This window comes from Nansenia antarctica, assembly GCF_963989245.1.
Source record: "Nansenia antarctica genome assembly, chromosome: 2".
Classification (NCBI taxonomy): Eukaryota; Metazoa; Chordata; class Actinopteri; order Argentiniformes; family Microstomatidae; genus Nansenia; species Nansenia antarctica.
Window position 1 is genome coordinate 66,137,557 of NC_137675.1, and position 18,074 is coordinate 66,155,630.

Genomic DNA, 18,074 nt, shown 5'->3' on the forward strand with positions numbered 1-18,074 from the left:
TTTCCTCTGCCTGGAAGGGTCTGGAAGGGTTTGGAAGGGTCTGCATACTTCCATTAGTTTCCAAGGTCCCTGTGGAATTAGGAGCAGAAGAGCAGAGAACAACAGAACATAAACTCCATAACAAAAGTCAGAGCAGGAAGTATATCCCTTTATTCATTTTATTAATGAACCTACTAGGGGTCCTCATTCTGGTTTATTTGATATCCTACCTTTACCCATGGGACCTGGAAGCAAGGTCTTTATGGATGTTCACCTTAATAATGAACGTATTAATGAAATAATGAACAAAACATAAGGGGCTTTAAAAGTAACGTTCTGTTCTCTGAAGAGAACAGAGTTTTCGAGGGGTTGGAGTTCTCGATTGATGGGTGTTTAATCGACCGGGGTGGGGGGGCTAGATGAACATACATAACATTTGAATTAAATAACTATAAAAGTCAACATTTTAACCTATAAAAGCAACAAACTTAGACATAACAAGGTCTATAAGACAGTGAAAAATGAACACCAATAAAAAGAAAACATATTTTGACAAATAAATATCAATGAACAATCAATATGAGTGCAAAATATTCATTTTTCTTCTTCTTTTAAGTGTGGCCCCCTCTAGTGGTTGTGGCCCTAAGCGACCACTTAGTCTGTTTATGCCTTGGGCCGGCCCTGATTGGGAGAATGTCCTCACTATTTCAGTGGATGTTACATTCCAAGAAACCTCCCCCACAATGTCTATAGAATGGTTGTTTGTTGTTATTTGTTTAATCTTTTCCAACTAGGTAGGACTATTTTGCAGAGAGGTGCTAGTCTATGCTAGCTTGCGATATTGTCGAAAATTTAAGAAAACCTGAAAGGTTAAGAGAGAGGTGAAAAATAGCAGGAGGGAGAGGAATGAGAATTGTGTTTTTAAAAAAAAACACAGGCGTGTAGGGATGATAATGTCCTTCATCTTGCATTTGGATGACTTCATTTTCACTTCGATTTCTTCTCATAATGGCCAACTCATGCCCCGTGGAGCAGCTCAGTCTCTCTCTCCCACGGTGTGTGTAAACCAGGAATAAGCCAAATCAGCTCTCAAGCTGCCAGTATGAGATGATAGCTGACTTTATGGAAGCAATCTACTCTGGGCATCCCCTTGTTGCACTACAGACTCTCCAGCTACCTTTCCCTCAGTACCATTGCACTACCTTATTTTCTGTCTTATTTTGCACTTTTAACCTGTGCACTTTATTTTAACCTGTGCACTTTTATTGTATTCTGTTGTATTGTTGTCCATTATTTTTTTTATTTTTATTTTAAAAATCTATTGTACGATTTTATGTCATGAGGACTATGGATGCAAATGAGCTCACAGCTAAATCCGGCATATTTATATTTATACTGTTCATTAATGTGCACTGTCCTGCTCTGGAGTTTTCCCGGTGGGCCGGTCTGGGCCGGTGTTCAGTCCAAACCTGTCAACACTCCCGTTTTTCCCGGGATTCTGAGAATTTCTATGTACCCCAGCTTCATCTGTGCCCTGTGAAAGGATCTTTTCAAAAGCAGGTGAAATCGTCTCAAAAAAAGAAACCGCCTGAAGCCCAGCACTGTGGAGAAGTTGTTATTTTGAAATAAAAATGAATAAATGAATAAAATGTTGTTGTTCCTAGTAACACAAGCACATGTATTCAATTCAAAGCTTCACACACCAAAGCCACGGTGTCATTATCACTCTGCCTGCTAGACATTTATTGTCCACTTGATGGCGCAGTAGAGCAAATAAAGCAACACGAAGCTTCGGCCTATGTGTGACACAATTGGATGGAAAGCTTCAACAGTTCATGAAGCTTCATCTCGCCATCACTACTATGAACCTCACCTGTATAACATGTACTACTCAGACAACGGTTGTAACTTGAGTATTTATTGTCAAGTTTATTGAATCTGAATCTGAATCTGAAAGTGTATACATCACAATTTCGAGATACACAGACTTATCATACCCGTTACCTGTTTACCATACCTCTGTTTATACATTTACCTGTTTATACATTTAAACATTTAAACATGTATCTGTTTATACATTTACCTGTTTATCACACCCGTTTACCTGTTTACTCTCATCGTGGACGGTGAACTATCTAGCCAACGACCAGCTAGAATAGGACCATCATGAACACGAAGGGAAAAGGTAGCTAATAGCATCCGTGGGCAACGATAATGAACAAAAGTAGTTTAAATTGCTTTCTTCTTCTTTCGTGTAACGTCAGAGGTCCAACTCTGTGTCGCGTAGCCATGCTGGCTTCTGAGGGTGGTCTATATAAGGGGCAGATGGTGATTATGTGGTCGGCGGTCTGCTAGGAGGACATAATCTAGACTGGTCAATGTGCTTTAGGAGGCATCTGAACGTAGAGCTATTACTTTAACCATCATACTCTTGTAAAGTAGTTACGTGAAGAATCCTTAGTAGTTATGTGAGGCATAGTGGCAGCTGGAAAGTAAGAGTCAGTCAAAACGATGGAGTGGAAGATGATAGAGGAGAGGTTTTGGAGGGAGAACAGTTTTGGTTAGATTGACTCTTTCCTCCGAATTACATGAACTATTATCTTTGCATTAAGATGCACTCAATTCAACTTATTAAGTGATTTGTTGATGACATTTTAGCAATTTTGCTAATTCAATTTCACAGCAAAGGGTCTGAATACTTGAGGTATTTCTGTATTTCAATTTGAATACATTTATGACATTTCTAAAACCGTGTTTTTGCTTTGTTATTCTGGGGTATTGTGTGTGGATTAAGGAAGATTCTTTTAATTCAATACATTTTAAATTGAGTCTAAAACACGACAAAATGTGGAAAAAGTGAAGGGGTCTCAAAACTTTGCTAAGGCACTGTATTATAAATGTACTGAAAGGTAGGAGCTCATAAGTACTCCCTACATGAGACAAAGTTTTATATATTTAATTCTGTGTGTTCGGTTTGGTGTCCGCTGTTCTCCCCTTGACTCACGTACCAGAGCGCACTAGTGCGTTATAGGCAGGCTCAGAGTGTGCACTCCATTAAGTTGTATTGCCTATTTAATTGAGAAATTATGTATTATTATTGAGGCGGTATTTATTGGTGCTGCTTAAGCAAATATATTGTTTGCCCTAGAGATGTAGTGTGTTACATTGGATTAATCAGACTTGTTCTCCTAGGGCAGTGGTCTTCAACCGGGGGTCCGCGACCCCTAGGGGGTCCGCAGAGGTACTGCAGGGGGTCCGCCAATTGTTGTCATCATAATTGACATTTTTCACCAAAATAATCAGTGAGAATTAAAAAATATAACAAAAATGATATTGAGTAAAGTACGAGCATTAATAGGGAATAATAAGCAACTTTTGACAAAAACTATTTACAAAATAAATGATGCCCATGATTCTAGAGTCTCACATAACGTCAGCTGATAAAAAAAAAAAAAAAAAAAAAAACTGTCTAGCAAGCTAGGTGTTGGCTAAAACGCTGCAGTTCGGTCTTCATTGCGAAATTAACGTTAATTAATAACTAGCATAGAGCCTCTTGCCTTTTGCAACAACTTATCTTTGTGAAAGTGGATTCTCCTCCCTCACCTACCTGAAGAGCAAATACCGTTCCAGACAGCAGTCTGAGGATGACATGATGCTCTGCCTGACAACCTCCATCTCCCCCAGAATAGACAAGCTGTGTACCACCAACCAGGGCCAGTCATCTCACTGAGGTAGGCATACCTGGCTTCCTGAAGCTAAAAGTTTCATTGTTGAAAAATAATAATAATAGAAAATATAAGCCTCATCAACAACAACAACAACAACAACAACAATAATAATAATAACCAATCATAATTATGCATGAACGTTTTATCAATCATAAACACATATAGGCTAATAACCCAGTATATAAATAGGTTAATACGGTGAAAGAAAAGGTGAATGAAGTAAATATAAAAGTTATTATAGGCTTTAAAATGTGAGACATTTAAAAATATATATTACATGTGGGGGGTCCCTGTTCTGTTTGTCTCTCGTCCAAAGGGTCCTTGGGTTGAAAAAGGTTGAAGACCCCTGTCCTAGGGCATTGATCACAGGTGTGGCCATGGGGAGTTGCCTACTTATAACTGTCTGAAGGTGTGTTTCTTAGTTTAGCTTGGGTTATGGTAGTAAGTGCATGGGCAGAATGGTCAGAGCCTGGTAGACCCCAACCTGTTCACAGTTAAACTTGCTTTTTTGCTTTTTTATATTTTGCTGGCTCAATTTTTTTAAATTCACTTTTTTGCAAGAAATTACCACCGTTATTTTTCACCTCCAAATCTACCTCCTACTATCTTGCTCTTAAGACTTACCCGACACGTTATCATGTTCACAGTCAATGGTAATTTGACCATGGCACCCTGTACACTGGTTATTCCTTATTCAAACACCTTTTTCATAACCAATTACTATGAATTAAAGAGCATCGGGAGCTTAGAACATAAACAAAGAGTCTCTTTCTATGATCATGCTTCTGGCATTCCTATCAACTCATTACTTCAACCACAGTGGAGTGATTCTTCACTCATACTGCCAGATGACAAAGTCATCATCCACAGTGCCATGCCAGCTGATGGCTTCCTGGAGAAAAGGGAAGTGGTCACCTCCTGACACTCGTGTGAAGTTCAGGGGTTTTAATGGGTAAATCCTGTTAGCACAGTTGCTGTTGGAACAATCTAAGGAAATCCAAATGGGACACACACCTTACGCAGACAGCATTACAAACGTACTTGTTAAGGCCTTGTTAAGATGAAGTTAATGTGCTAAAACTATTATTGCTAGGTGCTTTTGTTTGAAATCTCTCCAGATGATAACGTGAATACATGATAACATTATGGGGACTTTCATAGTCAAAGCTTTCTTCTACCAACAAATTTACCTCAGTGATGTTATTGCCAACAGTGGACATGCTCAGTCTGCTAACGGACCAATCATTGGAGAGAAAAGTGACAGTCCTCTGCTTCCTTTGCAGCTCTTCACCTCAGCCTGCTGATGGAACATGTGCTGATGTTAGACTGTCCCGATGGATACTTTTTAAGTAGCAGCACTTCACAGCATTGCCAGGGTATGAATACCTCTTATATCCTTTATTCTTCATGGTGACAAAAGGAAGTTGTGAATCATATGGCTGTTCACTAGCTCAACCTTTCTTCATGCTGTTCCTGTTTCTTTGTTTCTGGCCCCAGATGATGATGAATGTTATATTGAGAAAGATTCTGAATATGAAGATGAGGTTAAGCCAATCTGTGGCGAGGGTGCAACCTGCTTCAACACAGATGGCAGCTACTACTGCCAGTGTGACAATGGGTTCAGGTCACAATCACAGAACATACATTTTACTGCTACCTCAAGTGAGAAATGTAAAGGTAAGCATCCCTCCATTTTAGTTACTAAAAGAATTTGAGTCAATTAGTACTGGACAGAGACTTCAATTACACACTTCAATCTAACCCATACCTCTCATTATTGCAATAATATGATTGCAATACTCAACAGAGTAGACTGACCAGTCCTCTTTCTTACCCTCAAGACATCAATGAATGCCTTGAAGAGAAGGATATCTGCGGTCCCAATGCCCTGTGTCATAATACAGACGGAAACTACACTTGCACCTGTAATGAAGGGTTTTTAACCAGTACCAGAGTGGAGACTTTTCATTATGGTCCAGGAGTCACATGTGAAGGTAAGATGCCAAAGAAAACAAGAAAACACTGTTATAATTAGCAATGAGTGTACGATCCAGAGAGCATAAATCATCTTATAGCAGCCTACTGTATATTTATATTATCCAGATAATCTGAAAGGTTGTAGCATAAAATGATTGAGTGTTACCTAACTGTCTTCTCTTTACCCACATGTAGACATAAATGAGTGTAAACTTGACAAAACAATATGCGGACAGAATGCTAAGTGCACCAACACCCCCGGCAATTACCACTGTGTTTGTGACTCTGGATTTGGAACAAAGACTGGCAAAACTAATTTCACAAAGAATGAAGGGCCATGTGAAAGTAAGTGCAATGCCAGATCAGTGGGTTACAGTAGCATTAGTGGGATTGTACTACAATTGTACAAAATGAACAATGAGTGTACATCCAGAGTGCTATCTGAAGTAGATTTAGATTTAGAAAAGTGGGGGCATATCAGAGGAGCACTTGAAGATATGAGCAATGGCAGATCATCAGATATTAATTACTGTCATTCCGTTAGATGTTTGTGTGATTGATAAGTCTATCTGTGGAAATGGAACCTGCCATAGTGAAGACGGTGGCCATCGCTGTGCGTGCCATGCAGGATTCACTAACTATGGCAACAGGCAGTCCAAATGCGCAGGTGAGTTTCTACATTTCATCTGAAAAAATAAGTGGATTGTGTGGATTTTTTTCAATGTATCAGCAGATCTCACTGTTAACATGCTTTAATCACAGATCTTTCATGTTTCCATAGAGTTTAACTGTAACACATTCACCAGTGAAAGCAAGCTTGTGAAGGTAGGTTCTATGAGGTGTAAATCACATATTTCTTTAACCAAACCAAAAAAAAAAACCTAATTTATCCTCCCACTCTCTCTCTTTCATCGTCCCTCATTCTTAGGCCCTCCCAGATGTACAGAATGTTCTGACCCAGCTGAGCAACATTTGTCTGGAGCTGAGTGAGAGTGAGGAACCAAGAGGAGTGGATGGAGAGGCCTTGCTAGAGGTATGGCTCCTCATCAACATCAACATCCCTTTGTCTAGATTGACATACCACTTGACATACCCACTTAAACTCAGCCTACACCCATGATACATGAACTGAAAAGACATGTTAAAAAAAAGTGTTAAAAGATTAACACTGCTTGGTGAATGTTAGCACAGCATGCTGAAATAGAGGCCTAAATATAAGGTTGTGGTCTGTGTATGCCAAAATGTGTGAGTCTCTGGCTCTGACTTCTTCCTCTTGCCCCCTCCTCTCCTCTCTCTGTGGTTGTAGAGAGTGTTCTCTATGATAGATAGGCTCCTGTCAGGCGGGCCTCTGAACGATAACAGGAAAGTGACCGCCCTGCTGGTCCTTGTTGAGCACGCACTGAGGATGATAGCACCCCTGCTGCAAAACCCACAATTCAGGTGGTCCTACAATCACACGGGTAAGAAAACATCCAAAACGACAGTATTTATACAACTGCAATACTTTCCTGTTCACCACAAAATGTATATACTCAGTAATTTTTGTTTAGACTTATACAGTTCCCATACGGAAGACTAGCAGTAGCCTACTGGTAATTATTTGAAGAGGTCAGTTGTATAACAGAATTTGTATAATATTTCAATACCTGACAAAGTCTGTATTACAGTATAGTACAGTGGATTGTGTACATAGCCTTTATTTATGTAAACCAGCTCCTTCCCTTCTTGTGATTTTTTTAAAAGTTTTTTTTTTTCTTTCCTAACACCAGGGGAGCCACCCCTCCTAAATTTCGTTGTTTGGTACCTGTACTGTAGCAATGACAATAAAGTCCATTCATTCATTCATTACTGTCTGTACAACTACTGTACATGTTGGCTAATGTGGTGGAATGACTAATGTAGGCCCCATTTAGGCCTGTTTCTTAAAAAAAAAAAAAACGATGTTTCCTCACAGAGGTGGAACTGTTGGTGCAGAGAAATGCAATGCCACCCGTGGGACCCCTCACCTTGTCCTCCGACTACGCCCAGCTGGACAGCCACTGGGAGATGGCTGCAGGGGAACCCTCCTCCTACCCAGGTCATCATCATCCTCATCATCATCACCACCACAATCATCAGAAACATGTTCATACTATGGATTATTAGCTTTTACAATACTTCTTTTTAAAATATAAATATATACACCTCGTTCCAAATTATTATGCAAATTATATTTTTCTCAGATTTTCGTAAATAGTCGATGCAAATGACAATCAGTATAATTTTCAAGTCATCAACCGTTAGAGTATAATTCAAATTTTATTGAACAAACCTCCCAATGATAACAGTATTTTGTTTTTTAAATAAAAAACTCAAAATGCACTGTTCCAAATGATTATGCACAACAGAGTTTCAAAACATTTTATAGGTTGTAAAGAACTAAAAATGGTAATTTGATGAATTTAGGGTTAGGAGGTCATATTAGGAGGTCATATTTACTGAAATCAAAAGCTATTTCAAACAAAAACATCTTAACAGGTCAAGTTACATGTTAACATAGGACCCCTTCTTTGATATCACCTTCACAATTCTTGCATCCATTGAACTTGTGAGTTTTTGGACAGTTTCTGCTTGAATTTCTTTGCAGGATGCCAGAATAGCCTCCCAGAGCTGCTGTTTTGATGTGAACTGCCTCCCACCCTCATATATATTTTGCTTGAGGATGCTCCAAAGGTTCTCAATAGGTTTGAGGTCAGGGGAAAATGGGGGCCACACCATGATTTTCTCTCCTTTTATGCCTATAGCAGCCAATGACACAGAGGTATTCTTTGCAGCATGACTCAAATGGGGAATCGTTTACAAATGTATGACTACCCGAGCTGTACATATAGACCTCCTCCAATCCATGAGTACAGATTCCTTCCTCATGTCGTTCCGGAGGTTCCAGGCCAGGAGAGGGACCCCCTCGGTTCTGTTGTCTGACCAAGGAACTAACTTCCGCGGAAGAGATACAGAGCTGAGGGAGAGCTTCAAAGAGATGAGCAAAGAGCTCAGGACCCGCCTTGCTCCATCACAAGTGACCTTCCAATTCAACCCCCCTAACGCCCCCCACTTCGGAGGGGCTTGGGAGAGGTAGGTGCGGTCTATCAAGGCAGCCCTGTACACAGTCCTGGGAGCCCAGACCGTAGGAGATGAGGTTCTGGCCACCGTCCTCGCAGAGATAGAAGGGGTACTGACAGGGGCGGACTGGGATCAAAAAACAGCCCTGGCATTTGCGACACAACAGCCCTATTTCCAAACGCAACACGCAACACGGATTGTTAACATAAAAAGTCAGAGGACAGATGCCAAACTACCGACATGTTTGCTGTAATTATATGTATTATCAGTAGGCAGTCATCAGTCAATATCTCTTTCAATAGCCTTTTCACACCGAATGTACTTTTTTGTGCTATTTTCGGCCCAATACATGCGAATTTCGGTGCATTCCTACTTCCAACTACACTTGCTCCCTGCATCCAGTTGTTGCACATTAACTGCATCGCTCTCATCAAATTCCCCCATTCTGAAAATGAAAGCAGTGTAACGTTAACTGCTGTTATAAACGGAATGATGACATGAGGTGCGTGTCCACTGGCGATATAGAACTGACTACGATAGTTATGGAGATATACTCCAGTTCTACATCGTGGAGCTCCGCCCCATAGGGGAGCTCTGCTCCTATTGGTTTACCCTGCTACCTAAAGCTCTGCTCCTATTGGTTTACCCTGCTACCTAAAGCTCTGCTCCTATTGGTTTACATACTCCAGTTCTACATCGTGGAGCTCCGCCCCATAGGGGAGCTCTGCTCCTATTGGTTTAGGGCCCTGGGCATCCGCGATGCAGAACTGCGTGGATGGCCCGGCCGATATAAAATGTTTTGGGCCGCGGTCTGCTGAAATAAGTTATTTTCAATGAAAATCACCAAAGACAAAATTACAAATATATATATATATTTTATATAATACATTCTGAGCGGCCCAGAGTCTCGCGGCCCTCCTGGCATTTGCCAGGCTTGCCCGGTGGCCAGTCCGCCACTGGGTACTGAACTCTAAGCCGCTCGGCTACGTATCCACGGACGTAGCTGATGTCGACCCCATTACACCGAACTACCTCCTTATGGGGCGGCTGGACCCTGCCCTACCCCAGGCTGTGTACCGGCAAGATGAGATGCGTGGGAGGAGGATGTGGAGACATAGCCAGGTGCTGGCCGATCAATTCTGGTCCCACTTTCTCTTGTACTACCTACCATCCCTTCAAGCCCGCCAGAAATGGGTCAAGGAAAGAGACAACCTGACAGTAGGGACAGTCGTAATGGTTGTGGACCAGTCGCTGCCCCGAGCCATGTGGCCAGCGGGTCGAGTGAGCAAAGTCATTGAGGGATCGGACGGGAAGGTCAGGGCTGCTGAAGTCATAGTCCAAGGGCGGACCTACACCAGACCTGTAGCGAAATTGATCGAGCTCCCTGCTTTCCCAGACTCCCAGGATGACGATCGACCCGACCCCTCCACATCTATACCCCCAACCTAGTCAGAGATCGACTATGGACAGTAATCGACTCAACCACCTGACGTGACATGACTCTGTGCCTTCTTGTTTAAGTTAACTAATTAGCCCACTAATTAGGGGGCGGCTGTTCTGAAGGCCCAGAGTAAGAATTCGAATTAGTTAAAATAGGAGTCAGTTATATTTATTAGTAGTAGTTCACCCCACTCCCACCCCTTCAGGTTCCCAAGTTTGTTATTTTCTATTAATGCCACTCGTTTGAATGATGTGTGTGTTCTGTTGTGAGACGTTGCCGTTTTTGTGTTGCTGGATAATTGTGCGAGTTTTGGTGAACGCACCTTAGAATGTTCTCGCGAGGAAATGTTTGGTGCTCCTGATGGTGCGAGTCAGTTGGTGTTTCGTAACGGAGAAGAAGGTTGCCTTTCGAGACTCGTGAGTGGCTAGGATAGAGAAATGTATCCCCTACATATAAGCTAAATCATAAACCTCTAGTAAACCGAAGTTAAAGGTTGCTGTTGTGTGGATAGTTGAAGTGAACAACGAACTAGGACCGTGGGATGCGGCTAGCGAACGACGCTAGCCATCTCCGCTCCAAGTCATCGTGAGTCTGACGTGCCCGTCCAGTCCTGAGTCGGGATATTCAGAAGACGATCCATCTGTCTACTAGCTACCTCTACGGAGTTTCCACTGAACTTTCCACCTCTCCCTCCATCCATCACCATCACCACACGTGCTACAACCCGGGCTACTGGGTACCATTAGATAGGCTAGATATATTTCAATGTTATATGTATGTGCATTTGTGTATGTTATCTGTATATATTAAATGTTGTAATTGTTCCATCTTTGATACCTGTCCCCTCCCCCTCAGTTATTTAGTCAGTGTCCACCATTTAAATCCAATTTAGTCCATACTGGGCCGGTTTCAGAGACAAGGCTTAAGCCTAGTCCTGGACTAAATCACACTTTCAATGTAAAATCTCCATTGAAGATGTTTTTTAGTCTAGGATTAGGCTTAAGCCTTGTCTGTGAAACCGGCCCTATAGAGTGTTAGTGTTAAATTAGTGCCACTAAGGTTGTAATAGTCCACGGGTGTGTATCCCCCCGATACAGGTGCACTAATAGCATCCGTGGGCAACGATAATGAACAAAAGTAGTTTAAATTGCTTTCTGTGCAGACCTGGGTCACTTGCCTAAACAGTCGTTTTGTCTCCTTTCCTTCCGCAGAGTCTTGGGACTCATCACAACTTGTTGCCAGGTAAGGCTGTGTCATCTCTAACGTCTGTGTTTGTTACAAGCATATTTAATGTGATGTTTAATTGAATTCACACACATGCATATTCTTTTCATATCACTATCCTACCACTGTGCCCCTTAACAAGAGGAACATTGACCCCCAGACCAGGGACGTGCCGTCCATATAAGCAGAGGTAAGCAGTGCTTACCCAACGAAAAAATAAAAAAGGACCGTGAAAATATTAAAATAAAAGTGCATGTAACCGTTTGTTTGTTTTCATTAAAAGAGTCGTATTTTAGGTCCCAGGGCAGCAGGAGTCATTCATTTTGACGTTGCATTTTTAGCGCCACCTGCAGGAGTAAGCACTTCCTACTCTGCATTGCGTTGCATATAAGCACTCCTCTCTCTGCTTTCCCTCGCGTACATTCGAATGCGTGAAAATGTCTTTTTTATTTTTTTCCGATGCCTCAGCCCGCTGTTTAATGTGGCCATGGTAAGCATGCTTATAGCCAATCAGTAGGTCTTTAATTCCGATAAGAGCTACTGATTGGCTCTTATCACTTTCAAGTTCACTTAACATTTCACCTTACTTTCTCTCGCCCGGCAGAATAGCTTATGCCAGCTAGCTCAAACGATCTAAATAATAATAATCAATAAGGATAACTTGCTTGATTTTGTGAATATGGACATTACTGTCAGCGACCTAAAGGGATTTCGTAGACTGGACTGGAAAAACACAACTACTGGCTAAAGGCCGCCCGGGAGAGTCGCTAGGGGATGCAGCAAGCCTGGTATGAGCGGTTTATATGATTTATATGATTGGCGAGGCTGGTGGCGATCTGTGCTTGTTTATATGGTGTGGTGACTGTTTCCTCCTTAGTCACCGCGACTGTTGAACTGTAAACTTTAGTTGACTCGTGATACCAACACCGACGACTTCTGTACGTTGCAATCATTTGTTTACTTTATTATAAAAACATGATACACTAAAAGGTTTCGCGTGTGGCAACACGTTCAAAGACTGTGTGCTCACCAGTTCAATCAGTAACACCTGTAGCCTACCGGTGAGCTCACCTATATACCTGTGCACTCCTATGCCCGCGCCACCCAGTGGTCAACAGTAAAATTGACATCCAGCACAGACATAATGGCTGCAACAATTTGTATAGCGCATTTCTCACAAGATGCGACTCAATGCGCTTCACGTAATGACAGATGTTCAGTGTCCAGTGTAGTGTAGTGTTCAGTGTTGTGTCCAGTGTCCAGGTTCCAGTGATAGCTTCGTCAAAAGGACGCAAGGGTAAAAAACCTGTGCACTGTGCATCAAGGAAAATTCCCCTGCAGCCCTCTAGTGGTAGAGCGACTACTTACCAGGTTGCCCACCAGTGCAAAGCCGCGGCCCCCCACAAGCCCCTCGGGGGGACCCCACACGCCCGACCCGCCCCACCACCGGCGCACCCGGCCCAGGCCACCAGGCTCAGACTATCATAGCCCTGCACGAGGCTAGCCGGGTCAGGTGCCCCAGCGGCAGAACAGACCAAGCACGCAGGCCGGCCGGGGGCCCCGAGGAGAGGCCCAAGGAGCCCGGCGCATGGCAGGCAAGCAGGGGCGAAAAACCTGTACACAGCGCCTCCAGGAAAAGTGCCACTAGACCGTAGGGGTCTAGCCGGTGTGTATCTTATAAGTGATGTCAGAGACCAGGAACAGTATAAAAGGCTCTTTAAAAACAGCAGGGTCCGATGGGATAGGATAGTACGATAAACTCTTGACCGGGGCTCCGCCCAGGGTTAACTCCAGACTGTACCCCGTCGCCTATGGGGAGGTCCGGCACATCCTCTTGACCCAGCGTGGCTCCAATCACTTAGCTGAGGACAGGAAAGAGTGACTCAGCAGGTTGCACGAGTGACAGGCAACCACACAGTCCACAGTCCTTCAACTGGCTCTCAGCTATGCTAGACAGTAGGGTTAGCCCTCAACCTCCAAAGTAAGCAAACAAAAAGTCACTTAACTTTGGGAAGGGCGCTGGCTGCACCCTCCCAAGTTTCCCAACAGGCCTCTGGAATCACAACCCCCAGTGGTCAGACACGGACAGCTCCGTTGGTGGCCAGTCGTCCCTCTGCTCGGGACCACAGCTCGGCGCCTGGCGTGTATCAGGTGTTCTCTCGTTCCAACGTCGCAGGTCCCTCTGGTACTCGGCAGGTTTTCGTCTGGTGGTCGTCTTGTTGTCGCTCTCTGTCTCGTTGTCGCTCTCTGTCTCGTTGTACTCCCTCGTCGTAACCCTCGTTCCCAAACCACTCTCCCCTCCTACTGTTTGCTGGTGCCTTAAATAGAGAGCAAAGGGGAACAGTGTCACTCCCAGTCCCCAATCACTGCTAACCAGCAGCCAGATGAACAAAACTACGTGTGAAACAGCCAAATGCGTAACACATGCAACAACCTAAATAATAAATACACATCTGAAAACTATAACATGTTTGCAGGGTGGAGTGTACTCCCGACCGCTAGGGGGCGATAGTATCGGGTTAAGAGGTTAGAGTTAGGAGAAGTTGTGGCGGCCATTGTGGATGCCAGGTGGTCCGAGGATACACGGTGTTTCTCCTCTCTCGTTAGGACGTGTTTGCCTGTTATACGTAAGTCTGTTATTAGTTATATGTATCTTGTTATCCGATTTTGGTGAACAGTAATCGTTCATGTTTGTTTATATCTTGTTATGTATGTCTTGTTATGGTAATTGTATTTACTCATACACTGTATTCTCACCCACAGGGTGTTGACATCTTCGTCTAAATAAATATTATAAACAGACATTGAGGAGTCTTCTTCAATGTTCATTAATAATATTTCGAAATTCTCACCTGAGCTGCATTTGCCATTGTATTTGTAATTCTTCTTCTTCTTCTTCTTCTTCTTCTTATCAATTGCGTGTTCAAATTATTGTTCGTTAAATGTCCTTTAAAATCTCGCCGTGCTTTTAAGATCCTTCAAAATCTCGCGGTTTCTCGCGGTTACTTCTGTGATGACGCGCTCCAACCAAATATGGTCCATCAAGCGTCCGGGTGATGCGCGTGATGCCTGCAGCTGGACCCTTCTCGTACAATGACAGTTTAATCGTTTTTTTAGACTCGGATCTATTCATACAACAAGGGACACAATACTTTCCCGTTTTCCCGTGACGGGCCTGACACATAATGTATTCCTCTGAGCTCCTCCATGATCGGTAATAAATGGATTCCAAATGCTGTGACACGATTCATCTGTGGCGCTGTCAAACTTTGAATCAAAAATTCATAAACTAGAACTTCAACAGAACTCGATGTATGATATCCAAAATCGGACAAACTATTAACAGATCAAATCAGTAAATCAGATCGATTTACGATCATATTAATTCAAACCTGTCAAGGCTCATGTATTTATGAAGTGTTACACATAGACATACATATATATTCCCATATACGTATTAATACCATATATTGGAATTTGACTCATACATGTATGTATAATACACACATAGATAGGAAGAACTTATCTCTTATTATTCTTCATTCTATAGGCCTAATCTTTGGTATTCATTGCAGACCAAAGACCGAAAGACCGGATGCTTCGCATGACCCTCTCCACTCTGGGCCTGCCCATCACTGCCTAGCCCATCACTGATTGGACTGTTTGGGAAATGACGAAATGACATCGTTTTCGATCACGTCGGAAGTAGCGTGGACGTTCAAGGTTGGAGTTGGAGCTGGAGCAAACATGGGAGTAAAGATAGAGGTGTTTCGGGTGAGTGTGATATTACATGTTATATATCTCCAACGAATGTCCGATAAAGTACTTACCATATGTTGATATTTCAGTCGGTGTCATCAGTTGCTTGACTGTAAAAGCCTGCTGTAGCTACGGACGTTAACGTTGGCTAGGCTAGATAGCGCTAGTGTAGTGTTGTCATCAAGCAACCCAGCCGCTTTTGTGTCAACATAAGATTCAAGCTAGAGAGGACTTGTGCCATTTGAACAAGAACTATACCTGACAACCGTTGCTTATCCTATAATTATTATCGATTGATTTGTAGATGTATGACCTATTACTAAGGCTAGCTGATGGCGTACAAAGCCATCAAAGGAGTGAGTGTCCTCAAAACATGTAGCCTAAACAATGCAGTATGCGAGTAGCTAAATGCATTCTTTTACATTTTCACATGCAAATAACACTTTATTTACATGATTTTCCCATGTTCAGTGAATGACATTCCAGTTTTACTATCTGTCATACTTCTACAAGTGAAGCACTGTATTCCATTATTCTTACTGAAAATACTACAGACTGTGGCTTTACATCTGAGTGTGTTGCTATCTATTTTCTGAGCAGATGATGCTTTATCTATCCTTTCCTGTGACAATGTTCTGGATCTCCAATCAAGCTGAATACTTTGAGGAATATATTGTGAAGAGAAAGGTCAGTGTCAATTCTTACAGTTCTATATTGTGGAGCTCCACCCCATAGGGGAGCTCTGCTCCTATTGGTTTACCCCGTTACCTAAGGTAGCAATGACTGAAACTTTTTAGATGTCCACGCCCCCTAGGCGGCACAGGCGCTAGCCTCAGGCACGAGGTACGCCGCTAGGGCTGGCTCGAGGGGTGGGGAGCCGTTCTGTAGGGCATCCGTCAGTCCCTCCACCTTAGTGAAGGGTAGGAACCTCCCATGCGCCCTCCACAAACCTGTCAAGGTCTGGCATGGCAGCATTGGGAGGCCGGCTCAGTTTAGCCCTCTTCTGGTAAGCTCCCCCTTCCCAAAGGCTAGTAGGCGCTGGGGAGGAGGGAACCGGAAGAGGGATCCCCAACATTTCAGCTGCCGCTTCCAGGAGGCCTGGAAAGTCGGCACAAAGTGATGGGGGAGCGAGAGCAGGGAGCTCGGAAGCTGCCACCTGTCTCTCGTCTACCGTCTCCCTGAACCACGCTGCCCGCGTCTGCCTGTCCGACATGGGGAGGCGGATGCAGGCCGGGTACCCGGGGGAGGCGACCAGGGCTGCCTTGGCGTGTTCAACGCCGAGGCAGACAAAGCACAGGTCGTGCTCGTCGGTTGCCGTTATGGATTTGCAGCTGCAAGGAGCCCTCAAAGGGCTTTTGGGGGTGGTAGATTCATCTAAGGAAATGCCGGCGGGTTCTCCAGCTTTCTAACCTCTTCGTTTCTAGTCTTCAGCATATCAACCCGTGCTGAAATTTTTGGGAGAATGAAGTAACGAGGACGCCGCATTTATAGCACCCACAGGGGGCGTGGACATCTAAAAAGTTTCAGTCATTGCTACCTTAGGTAGCGAGAGAGCTCCCCTATGGGGCTCCGCTCCACTCATAGAAGTGGAGTCTAGAGTCTACCTCCGTAACTATCGTTCATTCTCATGCTTATGTCTCATACACAGTCTGAACGGTGACAGTACTATTTACTGGGGAAAACTGTTGAGGTTTTTGACAATACAGCATCATTACCTGTTCAATTACACAAAAGTGTCTTCTTTTTCATGGTGACCTCCTCTGACATACAGAGGGAGATCTTCCCACCAGATGAGAAAATGCATGTAAGTGTGATCTTGTGTGTCAATATATGTTTTTGAACTATAATAAATTCTATCCCCAACACTGGCGAAACTATCAAGTGTAATGACTGAATGATCTCTGTTACAGAGGAAAGAGTTGGAAGACTTCAAAGAGCGTATGCGAAATCGCAAGGACCAGCGGATATTAAAAGAGATGGGCATGGTCTCTGAGGAGTGATGATGGTGCAAAGAGGGAAGGAGGATGACCCCAGTGCATAATCCAGAGCTTGAAATCCTACTTGTTGGTCCACAGGAGTATGTGCTTTGTCAGACCTGAGATTTGGGATAGAATCTCTGGGGCTTTGGATGTCATGGAGTAGGTTATACAGTGAGAGTGTATGGTTGGGATAACCCATTGATTTGGGGGAAGATAACCCTTCTGATGGTTGCAGTCACACTGTAAGACTTTTCTGAAATGTTCTCAAACTGTTTACTGTGGATGGTCTGCAATTGTGACTATGTAAACAATTATTATTTTAGATTGTCCCACAAAAGTTTGTTGATGGCAGAATCATGACTTGAAATGTATTTATTTTTTTATGATTTAGAATACATGTATTTTCTACACAGATTAACATGTTTGAACTCTGTCTTTCATTAAAGTGTGAATATGTTGCTTGGCTCATCAATTAGAGATTTTTTTTATTTGTGTAGTTGACAGAAGAATGTTTGGAAGGTCCACTGTGATGTGATCAGGATTGGGATCAGAAGTCTGCATAGGTGACTTGCTAGTCAGTCAAGTTGTGTGTAGGTATGTGGCACAGCAGGTTGCGGTGGGTAGACAGTATGAGTGAGTACAGTTATGAGGAAACTTCTGGACCTGCTCTGGAATGAACTGGCCATGTGCCTCGAGATACTGATTTCTGCTAAGATAGATGGGAGGATCATTTAAATACAATTAATTTAATACATAAATATCAATGTCATAGTGTGCACTGCATGAAAAAACACAGAATTCTCATTAACTAAATCCTTGGTGCGATGTTAACGGTAAGGTTCTCGGGAACTCTGCTCCCATTTGGTGATGTCATAACTAACACATTTT

General features: G+C 43.1%; 2 protein-coding genes across 2 annotated transcripts; both read left to right on the forward strand.

Annotated features, from left to right (window-relative positions):
* Positions 1–5,321: 5,321 nt before the first annotated feature.
* Positions 5,322–8,799, forward strand: LOC308150473 (adhesion G protein-coupled receptor E5-like; the record flags this gene model as incomplete). Its single annotated transcript, XM_080523300.1, has 7 exons — positions 5,322–5,331; positions 5,549–5,701; positions 6,229–6,351; positions 6,623–6,717; positions 6,991–7,144; positions 7,639–7,761; positions 8,579–8,799. The coding sequence occupies 7 exons, from the start codon at positions 5,322–5,324 to the stop codon at positions 8,797–8,799; spliced, it is 879 nt and encodes a 292-aa protein (XP_080379426.1).
* A 6,360-nt stretch (positions 8,800–15,159) lies between these two features.
* Positions 15,160–17,644, forward strand: pet100 (PET100 cytochrome c oxidase chaperone). The gene is made up of 4 exons (XM_080524317.1): positions 15,160–15,222; positions 15,808–15,894; positions 16,979–17,011; positions 17,118–17,644. The coding sequence occupies exons 1-4, from the start codon at positions 15,196–15,198 to the stop codon at positions 17,205–17,207; spliced, it is 237 nt and encodes a 78-aa protein (XP_080380443.1). The 5' UTR covers positions 15,160–15,195; the 3' UTR covers positions 17,208–17,644.
* Positions 17,645–18,074: the final 430 nt, after the last annotated feature.